General features: G+C 42.8%; 1 protein-coding gene across 1 annotated transcript in view; it reads left to right on the top strand.

The window, feature by feature from the left end:
• The first annotated feature begins 8,002 nt into the window (after window positions 1-8,002).
• Window positions 8,003-12,430, top strand: part of TNFSF8 (TNF superfamily member 8) — a 28,512-nt gene continuing 24,084 nt past the window's right edge. Inside the window, exon 1 of the mRNA XM_007178138.2 lies at window positions 8,003-8,462. Within this exon, the coding sequence (XP_007178200.1) occupies window positions 8,268-8,462 (195 nt within the window). The 5' untranslated portion in view covers window positions 8,003-8,267. The remainder of the gene's footprint in view (window positions 8,463-12,430) is intronic.

Here is a 12,430-nt window from a genome sequence, read left to right as displayed (position 1 = left end):
AGAGCTGGGGAGGAGAGAAAGAGGAAGAAAGGAAAGGGAGAATAGACATCTTTTGTGATTTGAGCAGGGAAAATGGAGGAAGAGTTCTGTTGCCTGGATACGCACCCAGTGGCGTATTTAGCTAGACTGGCATCTAACACTTCAAGTCAGCAGAAGAATAGGGCAGATCTTTTCATCGAATGCAAACCAATTGCCCGCTATGTACCAGGAGGTGTTCTAAGGTGTTTTATTTTATTTTATTTTTTCTTTATTTTTGGCTGCGTTGGGTCTTCGTTGCTGCACGCAGGCTTTCTCTAGTTGTGGCGAGCGGGGGTTTCTCTTGTTGCGGAGCACAGTCCCTAGAGCGCAAGCTCAGTAGTTGTGGCGCACAGGCTTAGCTGCTCCACGGCATGTGGGATCTTCCCAGACCAGGGATCGAACCCGTGTCCCCTGCACTGACAGGCGGCTTCTTAACCACTGTGCCACCAGGGAAGTCCCTCTAAGGTGTTTTAAACACAATATCAATCTTTTAACCACCCTAAAAGTGACAATGATTGTTGTCACATTACCAATAAAAACAACTGAGACTTGGGGTGACTAAGTAGACCCCCCTCTCAAAGGTTACAAGCGTCTTACTGCGAGTGCTCAACAAATGTTTGTTTTGAGTAGAAGGAAGGGAAAGGGGATTTGAAGTCGGGTCTGTGTTTCCAGGACACTTCTCTGAACCTTCTCCAAACACCTACACTCCTCCATAACTTCACTGGGGATGCATTTCCCAGAGAAGTGCTCCACTACCTGTTCTCCCATTTTTCACACCGTTAGTGTCTCCCTCTGTTGATTATGCCCTGTGCAAGCACTCACATTTTGGCATTTTTCCATCTGCCAATACCCCCTTTCTTTGCACAGCTGAAAATTTGATGTTAAGAAGGCAAGGTTAGGTTGGGACTCCTTTGTTCTTCCCAGTAAAAATAATAGCCACGAAAAATGAATTGGTGCATTCTGTTGTGGTTCACATGTTTTCTCCTTTGCCTGGCCCTTTGCAACTGAAAATATGCAGCATTGCACAGCTAAAGCACCTGTTCAATTTGAATTGTTTACTCCAGGGATAAATAGATTTTTACTTCAAAACCAAGACCCATCAAGCTTCAAATTTCGTAGAACTAGAAAAAAAGAAAAGTTAGCCCACTTTAAAGAGAAAAGAAAAGGTCACTTCCTGATTTTGCTAACATCAGGAAACAACACTTTAGGACATGTTTCAGTGTCAACCTCCACCTCCAGTGAAATCCGAAAATCTAACACAATCAGAGAATAGAGGCTGGACTTTACATGACCTGTGTCAGAATGCCAGATCCAAGCCTAAGTTTCCTTATCTGCCAAATGGGAATAACAGCATTTATGGGATAACAGTAAAAATTAAGTGAGATTATTAATGTAATGTGAATGGCGTACAATATGAGCTCATTAAATGTAGGTGGTGGTTGTAATTATAAAATAATTATTATTACTCTCGTCATTATTGACTGGGGTATAAGTATGCTATGAAACCCTGCAGAGAAAAGAGGGATATATTTCTTACTGGAAGCTGAGGGTGGAAGCTCAGAGAAGAGACAACATTTGAACAGCAGCTTAAAAAAAAAAAAAAAAAGGAAGAAAAACCTGCTGGAGCAGGAGAATTGCTGGAGCAAGGTAGGGCATTTGATGTTGCAGTGAGGATGTTGCCTGCACAGAAACGGATTCTGGGGAAGGGTTAGCAGGTCAGAGGAACAGCATAAACTGCACCTGGAGTGGGGGGAAGGTTTAAGTGGGATCAGAGGCTGAAAATGAAGCCTCAGGAAACGCCTGGGAAGTCTTGCAAGGAAACACAACCAGGGCTCCACAGGCAAGGAGAGATGCTAAAAGATTTTACACTGGAAAAGAAAGAGAGTGAAACGACCTAGTAGAGTTTGGGTGGATTTTTACTCATTAAACTAATGTAGATGTCAAAGAGGTCACCTCAAGGAAGTCCCCTAGAGAGTGACAGGAGACCTCGAGTCTTCCCACTGTGCACATATAACACCCTGAATCATCTGTTATTAATATCAATCATGTTATAATTACTTATTTAATTGCCCATCTCACTCACCCGATTATAAGCTTCATGAAGGCAGGGATGACATCTGCCGTGTTCATTGTTATATTGACAGGGCCCGGCACACAGTAAGCTCCCAAACACCCAATGGGTGATGTAGAACACATCATCCTATATGTTCCCGTATCTTTTTTTATTGATATGGAAGGACCTTTCCTCAGCTTTGCAAAAAGTGCAAACTCACCTCTCTTTTTTGAATAACAATTGAGTTCTTAAGGACCATCTAACTTAAGAATTTTCTAGTCCTTCAACTCTACTGTAAGACCCTAGAGGCTAGGAAAGTGATGCTTTTTTTTTTCTTGAATCTCTCACTTCCTTAGTATTTATTTATCATTAGTTCTGCTTCATTGAAAATCATAAAACAACATTTCTTTTTAAATATTCCAGTATTTTCACTTGTTAAAATGGCTTTTATCCTAAGTCATTGCAATGTCATAATTTAAATTCATAGATTACATTCATTTGTCACTTGAGAACATGTTATACAGATCTTCCTCGACCTAGGATGGAATTATGTTCTGATAAACCCACTGTAAATTGAAAGTACTTTTTATAATTTAAAAGTTGAAAATGTATTTAAAACACCTAACCTCCAGAACATCATAGATTAGCTTAGCTTACCTTAAATGTGCTCAGAACTCTTACATTAGCTTAAATCTGGGCTAAATCATCTAACACAAAGCCCATTTTATAATAAATGCTGAATATCTCATGTGTGTATTGAAAACTACACTGTAAGTGAAAAACAGACTGTTGTATGTGTACAGAATGGTTGTTTCCCCTCGTGTGATCTCGTGGCTGACTGGGGGCTGCAGCTGCCGCTGCCCAGCATCAGGAGAAAGTATCATACCCATATTGCCAGCCAAGGAAAAGATCAAAATTCAAAACTCTAAGCGAGCTTTCTCCTAAATTCATATTACTTTCACAGCATCGTCAAGTCGAAAAATTGTAAGTTGAACTATCTTAAGTCAGAGACTGTATATTTCAAAGCACCTATACAAGCAACAAAGGGTCTGTTTCTCTGTTTGAACTCATCTGCTTTTTACCATCAAAGAGTTATGCAACCCAATGTGTTTTCTTTCTTCTTTGCCCTGGTTACCAGGAAACTCAGGGGTATTGTGCTCATCAGCCAGGGTTCCTAATTCATGCACTTTACACTCTACCTTTATAGTTTGGCTCCTACCTTTTGCCTTGTTTTAATGGCTTCAGTTCTTATACATCTGTGCATTTATTTTAAGTTGTCTCAAAACCTTTCTAAAGTAGGCAGGAGTAACATGTGTGTATTCATGTATATATTCATATATATATGTTTACTACATATTATTTATAAACACACACATATATCCAATACTAAAAGTATACCTATCTATGTATTTCCCAGATGTTTTCTGCCATACCTCACTCTCAGTTCTCATGAAAGCATGACTTAATAATGTAACCATAAGTGAAGATTTTATAGAAGAGTCTTAGGAAACGCATTTCTGTTCCTTTCTCCAGATCCCTTCTTTGGTTATTCTGCTTTGAGTTTAATACACTAAACCAGGGATCAGCAAACTTTTCCAGTAAAGGAGTAGATAGTAATTTTTAGACTATGGGTCATGATGTCTCTGTTGCAACTACTTAACTCTGCCATTATAATGCAAACAGAGTCATAGACGTGCATAAACAAATGTGCACGACTGTGTTTTGATAAAACCGTATTTATTAAAATAGGTGGTGGGTTGGATTTGGCCGGTGACCACAATTTGCTGACCCTGCCCTAAGCCTTCCTCTACTATATCTGTCGTCACTGGACCGTCTCAGGGAAGTGCCACTCTGGCCAACTCCAGTGTCCAGTCTCTCCAAGTTAGTTAGCCTCAGCGAAGCAAAGGCCTCTCCAGTTAATGGAACGGGCCCTCCCTCCTCAATAGGCAGTTTCATTGCAAGTTGTATTGCTTGAAGATACCCCGGGGGAGTTTGTCCTCTCACATACACCAATAGTTTTTTAAAAGATTTCTTGCTACTACATGCAGTGATCACCGCAAGAGAACTTTAGGTAAATACGACAAATATATCTCCATCTGCATAAGCAACAGTATTTTTGCAGCCTACAGCCACATTTGAGGTTAGAAAGAGGGCTCAATCCAGGGATTAAAAAACAAAAAAAAGGAGTCCTCATGCCAATACTCTCCTCTTCATGAGCCTTAGTTTTCTCACCTGCACAATAGGGGGTAGAATTTCACCTGCACAAAGGCCAGAGTCTGGACCAGATGATCCCTTATAGGTTCTTTCTGGAAGCTGGACAGGTTATTTTCCTAAACCAATGATTTCCAAATGGTTTCAGGAATCAGAATTCCCTTGGGTGCTCTTTAAAACACAGATTACTAAACCCCAACCTGAGTTTCTGATTCAGTAGTTCTAGGGTGGAGCCCAAGAATTTTTGCAGTGCCACCAAGTTCTGCTATTGCTGGTTCAGGGACCATGCTTTGGGAACAACTAGTCTGTCTACATGATAGAGATCTCACAGTCCCTCTTATGGGGAAGCGATGGCAGGGGAGAAGGGTCCTACAGCTGGTTCCTCTTCATATTTTCAAAATGGGGTTCCTTCTTGAAGGGATGAGAGATTAGTTCTGTTTGCCCGCTGAGTCTCAGGTGCTGCAGCGACACCTCAGCAACTGATTACAGGCTGAAAGGAGGCTGGTGGTGACTCTCCTGGAGTCATGGTGGAACGTAAAAGGCAATGGGTGAGCCATCCGGAGAAGGACAGGGAAAGGGGGGGGTCCACTGAGAAGTGACCGATATGCCATCACACAATTCCTTTGTATAAGCCAACCCTCTAGAACTTTCTCTTTCCATAAACATAAAATCAACACAATCATCAACTGCAGATTGACCATATGTAGGCCCAGCACCAAGTAATGCAAGGACTCAAAAGACTGGAAAAGTGCAGACCGCCCTCAGGAACTCTTAATCTTATGCGGAAGGCAAAGTTCACAACAGGTGTCAAGACAAGTAGATGATGAGATGCAATGTTATGTGGCATGAAGGCAGAGGGCTCTGGAGAGAGGCTGCTGGTGGACTTGAGAGGTCCAGGCAGGCTTTCCTAGAGGATGGAGCCAGGCTGGCAGGGGCCTCGAGGAACAGGGAGGATCTGAGGCGGTGGGAGAGTGAGGAGAACGTGGCAAGAAGCCAGGGTGTGCCTAGGATACTAGCAGAGAGGGCATGAGAATGAGCACAGGGTCTTCTAAGTATGTCTCTACCCCTCCCCAAGGAACCTCCCTCAAGTCATTTCCATTCCTTTGTCTCTGTTTCCTGATTTGAGGATTGAGGGCTTTGAGCTAAATCACAAGTTTCCAAATTGTGTTCCATCCCAGGTTATTAAACGATAAATGAACAGTCTGTGCTCAGCCCTTCTCCTCATCCTGCTTCTGCTTCAACCAGAGAACTCCACTTTCCTGCGCTGTTACACTCACTGTACAGTTTCACTTCCAGAAAGGATTTGAAAATCACTGAGCAAGAAACTCTGGAAAAGCTCTTTCCATTTGTACACTGGTTGGCTGGAGAGAGAGGAGAAAGAAGCCAGTTAGCACAAGGGATGGGACCACTCGGTGGGCCAGGCTAGCTTCTGGCACAGCTTGACAGCAGAGAGGAGTTTAGACCAATGGAGGTGAGAATTAGGAAACCATTGATGGTTCATGAGTGGAGGAGTGCCACAGGGAGAGGAGTGAAATTGGGCCCACAAGCAGCCAGGGAAGCAAACTGCTCTGAAAATCTCAACTGCTCAGAAGGTTCTGAGTGAAAAAAAACAAAAGGGTGATTTTTTTCCCCCTTGTCAGCCTTCCCTCCCAGGACATTGTACTGTATGCAAAATGTGTAACTGTAAGACAAACATTTTTTTCCACTGCCCTTCTGAGCCCCACGGGCCTTCAGGAAGACCTGCACTTCAAGCAAAGCCTTTTTATTTTTCAACACCCACAGCTTCCATTCAACAATCAGAAGTTTTCCACTTTCATCAAAGAGACTGCAGAGAAAGGTCGAGGGGGCAGTCTGTTCTCAGCAGCTCTGGGAAGGTTACAGAGCCCCCTGCTACCCACTCACTGCTCATGCCCACCACAGGACACAGTCTTCTCCCCGAATCAGCCGGGTGCATACCCCACAAAACACTGGCTTGCTTCATTCCCACCTCCGTTACAGATCAAATGAATGCGTGCACCTACTTCTTCCAAAACCAAGTCCAATGTGGGATCAAGGGGACCTCAGCTTCTTTGACTATAAAATGGGTACACTTTATACCACTCTATTTAGCACCCCCAAAAATTTACCTCTTGATGGCTCTTCCATCTCCAGAATCTATCATTTTATGGATTCACTTGGAAGGAATATCCAGACCAATTCCTAGAGTGACCCAACTTAGGTGACGGTCAGCAGTGGGATCTCTGCAAAGGTGGCAGTGGTAATAATCCAAGCTTGGCTTTGGACACAGGACCTTTCCTTGGGGGGATCTGGGATTTCTGCTTGCTCTCAGAGATATACGGCAGCCAAAAAGTGAGCAGAAAGGGGAGGGGTGCTACCAAGACCCGGGTACTTCCAAATGAAGTTTTCAAAGAGCTACATCCGGAGGCACCAATTATGCAGTGATTCACTTTTTAAATGGTATTTTGAAATGGAGATCATTAGTAACCACAGATGTGACGCAGCTCTGCCCCCCAGAGAATCTATCTACTCTGTCTAAATTCCAGACTATTTGGAACGTTGAACCAGAATGGTCCAATACCATCTGCCAAGTCTATTCCCGTTCATGAAGTACTCTTGTATCACTATCTCATTTGATCTTCATGGTGGCTGTCAATGCAGATGGGGAAAAGAGAGGGGCATAAGGATTTGTACAAGGACCCAAGACCATTATGTGGTTGGGCTGAGACAAGACCTCAGGTTTTCAGCCTTCAAGTGCAATGACAGTTGAAGGGGCCAGACGAGTATAGCTATGCACCCAAGTTATCTTGCAACTTTGACTGAGGCAGTGTTCATCCTCTCTGATCCTCAATTTTCCCACCTGTAAAAAAGAAATATTAGCTGCCTCAGAGGGCAGAGGTGAGGGTGAAGTGAGGCATTGTGTAAATCTCCTAGCACTGCGCCTGAGACAGAAGAGGTTCAAGTGTAGTGGTCACATACACACACACCACACAGCACACACAACACACAACACACACATAGGCACACATCATGCACCACGCGTCACGGAGGCACACCACACATGCACAGCATACACGTATCACACACCCACCGTCCACAGGCAACACGCGCACACACCATACAGAACACACACCCCCCCTGCGTTCTGCCCCATACCGCTTCCCCACACCCACCCTCACTGCCAATTCCTTCCCCTTTTTCTGAGTTTTATGGCAGGCCCAAGTTTATATGCAAATTTAACAGATCCCAGTACACTCTGCAGGAATTTTTGTTCAGAAGATCAGTGTTTCCAGATTCCTGCTCTCAAACAGTATCTTTGAACCTGTCACCAAATTTCATACTGCCATGAGCTTATCTCCCTTTGGCTCAATCTCCACATTTGTGGGCCCTTCGTTCCCAGATATCTGGTAGTATTTCCAGCTTTTAGCAGGAGCCAATATTATCAACCCTTTTGAGTCATTCTACCACAGTCCAAGAAATCCAGCCTCCCCGAGGCCCAGCAAAGAGACATTTTTCTGATGAGGACTTCTGAGCCACAGGCCTTGCTAAAGAGAATGTGCAGCTTCTCAAGCCGGAAGGCGTTTTGTGGCTGAGTGTGATTGAAACAGAAGTTGCTTTGTGCGCGCGCGCACACACACACACACACACACACACACACACACACACACACACACACTTACACAGCAGAGTAGGGAAACCGTCATTTTCCTACTCACCCTCTGACATCAGCCACCTTCTCTGTAGCTACAGTTTCTCTTCACTCACATTAATCCCTGGCAATGAAAAATGAACCTCTCCCCCACCCGCGCTGCTGCCTTTCGCCTCACGCCCCCAGAGAAGCATTTCTTCGTGAGGCAGACGGTGAAGGTTTTTTTCCAAGTCACATGATCCGGGATGCAGGGGGAGAATCCTTCTTGGAACAGAGATGGGCCCAGAACCGAATCAGATGAGGAGAGATAAGGTGTGATGTGGGGAAGACTATATAAGAATGGACCCAGGGCTGCAGCAAGCACTCAACCCACTGGCCCCTTCTCAAGACCCAGCCATGCATGTGCCCGCAGGCTCCGTCACCAGCCACTTGGGAACCACTAGCCGCGGTTATTTCTATTTCACCACGGCCTCACTGGCTCTGTGTCTCCTCTTTGCGGTGGCAACCATTATGGTGTTGGTAGTTCAGAAGACGGTAAGTGAACTTCTCTTTCTTTGCCTTTGCTTTCTGATTTATGTTCAGTTTTCTCCAGAGAGAGAGAGACTTGTAAATGAACTTAAAAAAGAACCTGTATCATGCAGAGAAAGGGAGCAAAGAAATGGGAACTTAACTCTGTCAAATAGTTTGGCTTTTTGAGAGAAAATTTTGTTGAGCCATCATCTCCAAACTTTCCAGACTCACAGGCGCCAAAAGAAGGGCGAGGAGCTCTTAGCCTTGAGAAATTAATATTTAAATGTTGCTGAGCCAGAGCAACATTCCTATCAAGGAAGGAAGTGAGAAGGAAACTTGGTAACACATTTGTACAACTTGGTATCATGTCTTCGATGCCTTCAGACCAGATTACAAGGTTCTATATCCTCTGTCCAAATGTTCCTGAGACTTCGGAGGCCTCATCCAATGCTAAGAGCTTTTTTTAACCTGGAGCTAAGTTTCAGAGGCCAAAGTCTATAAGAGAAAGAGGCAAGAGAGAAGATCAGGGCTTCTTAGAGCTTGGGCATTTCAGCGTTAAAGCTCACAAGACAGACTGAACGCTTCCTCCTGAGCCACTGCTTTGAAGAGCTTAGCTCTTCCACAAAAACATAAAAAGCACAGAGGCAGAACCTAGAGATGTTTTTCACACCTGTTGCCTTGAGACTGCTCAGAATTCTAAAACTACAAGCAATTATGGGTACACACTGTGAGGTCAAACGGTCTCAGGAAATTCACCTTTTTTTGAAGTAAATGGTAAGATTTATTGTGAAAACAGAAGAGATGAAGGCGGAAGCTTCTTCATATTTTAGGAAATTGGTGTTTACAGAGAATCCACCAGCATGTATTTTATAGAAAATACTGTACTGATAGTATATATTGCTCATGAATTTTTTTTTTTTTTTTTTTTTTTTTAAAACCATGATGTACTTTTTTTTTTTTTTTTTTTAAAGGATTTTCTTATTTATTTATTTATTTATTTATTTATTTATTTTTGGCTGTGCTGGGTCCTCGGTTCGTGCGAGGGCTTTCTCCAGTTGCGGCAAGCGGGGGCCACTCTTCATCGCGGTGCGGGGACCGCTCTTCATCGCGGTGCGCGGGCCTTTCTCTATCGCGGCCCCTCCCGTCGCGGGGCACAGGCTCCAGACGCGCAGGCTCAGCAATTGTGGCTCACGGGCCCAGCTGCTCCGCGGCATGTGGGATCTTCCCAGACCAGGGCTCGAACCCGTGTCCCCTGCATTAGCAGGCAGATTCCCAACCACTGCGCCACCAGGGAAGCCCCTGCTCATGAATTTTTTAATGAAATAATTTTGATAGTTTAAGAACTGTACCCCCCCCAACCTGCCACAGTAAGTACATTTTTATTTATTTCTTCAAAGCTCCCATTTTTTATGGTATTATCATCCTGCAGAATTTGTTCTGGTTTCCTTTAGTTGTCTTAGGTTGAATGATCTTTAACTTATTGATTGCTAAAAAGAACCAGGCTTTAAAAGGCTTTGGTATCTGTTTCTCAAGCGTCATCAAGTTTTGAAATTTAAATGAAACTTTGAGGCTCATATCTCCATAAAAGTGAAAGAAAACAGAATTGCTAGCATTTGAGATTTAGATTGTAGAATTTATGAAAGTCATCATTTAATGGGCTCATCTACATCTACTAGGAATAATACTCTTGAAAACATTCTAGGACACTTTTTTTTTCTGTAGAGGCTCTATAATTTCTATAATTCTAATCTGAAGTAAACCAGAGGTGTATCATTTTATAGCAAGAGCCAAAGCAAAGAAATTAAAGTGGTCTTTGAAAAGTTCTGTAGTTAAAGGTTGCAGCTAGAACTGCTATGAGACAGAGAGAGAGACAAGGAAGGAAGGAAGGAAGGAAGGGAGGAAGGAAGGAAGAAGGGAGGAAGGAAGGAAGGAAGGAAGGAAGGAAGGAAAAGAGAAAGAGATGATGGGGGTGTAAGGTGTGGTGGTAACATATAAAGCTAGAGAGAGCTCCAGAATGGTCCTTATTCAAATCCCACTTTTGTTTGAACTGATTCTTTCCATGAAGGAACTAGAGTGGAACTTTCGCCCTCATTTTTGTAAATGTGGGAAATGAGGAACAGAAAGGGGACAGGGCTTGACCTAAGTCGTCCTGAGAAAGTGGTAAAGACTGCTTGACTATTTAATCAGGACACCATTCCCTTTGATGATACAGCCAGCCACAGAAGCACTAAGAAACTCTGTTCCTGCTCTTCTCTTGGGAGCGCTATCTTCTCGGCATCCATCTCCCTGACTTACCCTCACGTTGGGATATGAAAAGATTCACTTTAAAGCCTGATTGTAGGGTTTGGTGTACTGTGATTTGTTAGCCGGAGAAATACCAGTTACTTGCTTAAAAGAACTGCAACGTTAAAAGTTAAGTGTTTCACACATACCATTTCCAATAATTTGTTCAGATATTAACTGTTAGAAGAGCTAAGAGAGAGTTATCCCCTTGAGCTTGAGTTATCAGGAAAGGCTTCCTACAGGAGGAGGGAATGCAGGCTGGCTTTAGGACAGGTACAAATGACAGTGAAGAGACAAATGAAGAGACTCTAACAGGACTTCTGATAAAGAAGTCAATGGGAGATAACCAAGGACCTTAAACTCATATCCCAATTATTAAAAATGGAATGGATTGGTGGCCACATAGCACTCTACTGTGAGGGTGGATAGGGGCAGGGGTGAGGACCATACGAATGGTTCTATTGGCCTAAGAAGTCACAGTTCTAAATAAAAAGGCACATGCACAGACAAAATTTAAAACGAGCTTAACTCATAATATATAATAAGCGATGGAACGTAGGCACATAGGGCTACCATGAGACCACAAGTTAAGGAGACAGAACATTTTCCCAGGCAGATCTAAGAAAAACTTCACTGGAGATTGAAATTTCAGTTTGGCTTGAGAAATGTGCACAATTTCAAATGGGTGAAGGGAGAATAGAGGAGAGAGCTTTCCTGGCCAGTGGAACAGTGTGAGAAAAGTGATGGAGAAGAAAAGTGAAGGGCATGTAGGAAAATCAACAAAGATCACCTTGAGATTTGGTTCAAGGCCAAATAACTCCAAGGCCAAATTCCTTGGGGGAGGCAAAGAAAGAACTTAGGTTTCAACCTCAAATATTTATTGAGCATCTGCTCTGTACAGGACATTGTTCTAAGTAATGGGTATAGAGCCTTGATCAAAGCCAACAAAATCCCTGCTTTCATGTTACTTATGGAACTTATTGCCTACTGATGTCTTAAGTCTCTGTGGTGGCTGTATTTTATTTACCTTTAAACTATTATATTTAAAATATTATATTCTTGTGGTTTAAGAAAAGTAAATAGTAAACAAGGGAAAAGAAAGAAAAGTAGAAATCTCTCACACTCTCCCCACCCAACCACCAATCCCTCTTCCCTGAGATAATGACCATTAACAGATTCTTCCATGTCCTTCCAAAAATCTATGCTTCTACAAATATACAGTATACACATGCCATTATAGTAAACTCAGAAATTTGCACCTTGCTTTATTGACTTGACAGTATATCTTGGAGATCCTTCCATGCCAACACATGGAAGTCCATCTCATTCTTTTGAAGAGTCCCATAGTATTTTACTGTACTTCATATTTCATCTGTGCCTAGTGAAGGACACTCAGGTTTTCCTCTAGAAGTTTTGCCCACTGTGCACATCTACAAGTATATCTGTGGGACAAATTCCTAGTGGTGGTAATATAATGTGTTTTTCATTTCTATAAATAATGCAAATCAGCTTCCAAAGAGATTGTACCAATATACTACTCTTGAGGAAGTAGAAGTCCTACCAACAAAGAGACAGATCTTCATGGGAAAGACAGAAAATTGATTTCTTACTGAGTAAGCACAACAGAGTACATGCATATGTGTCAGGATGAAATTTCACACAATTCATACAGCAAAGAAAGAAAAACAACAAAAAAAGAAAAATAATAA

Source organism: Balaenoptera acutorostrata, chromosome 6 (assembly GCF_949987535.1).
Source record: "Balaenoptera acutorostrata chromosome 6, mBalAcu1.1, whole genome shotgun sequence".
Lineage (NCBI taxonomy): Eukaryota > Metazoa > Chordata > Mammalia > Artiodactyla > Balaenopteridae > Balaenoptera > Balaenoptera acutorostrata.
The sequence above is the reverse complement of the archived record's forward strand: the minus strand, read 5'-3'. Positions and strand labels throughout refer to the sequence as shown.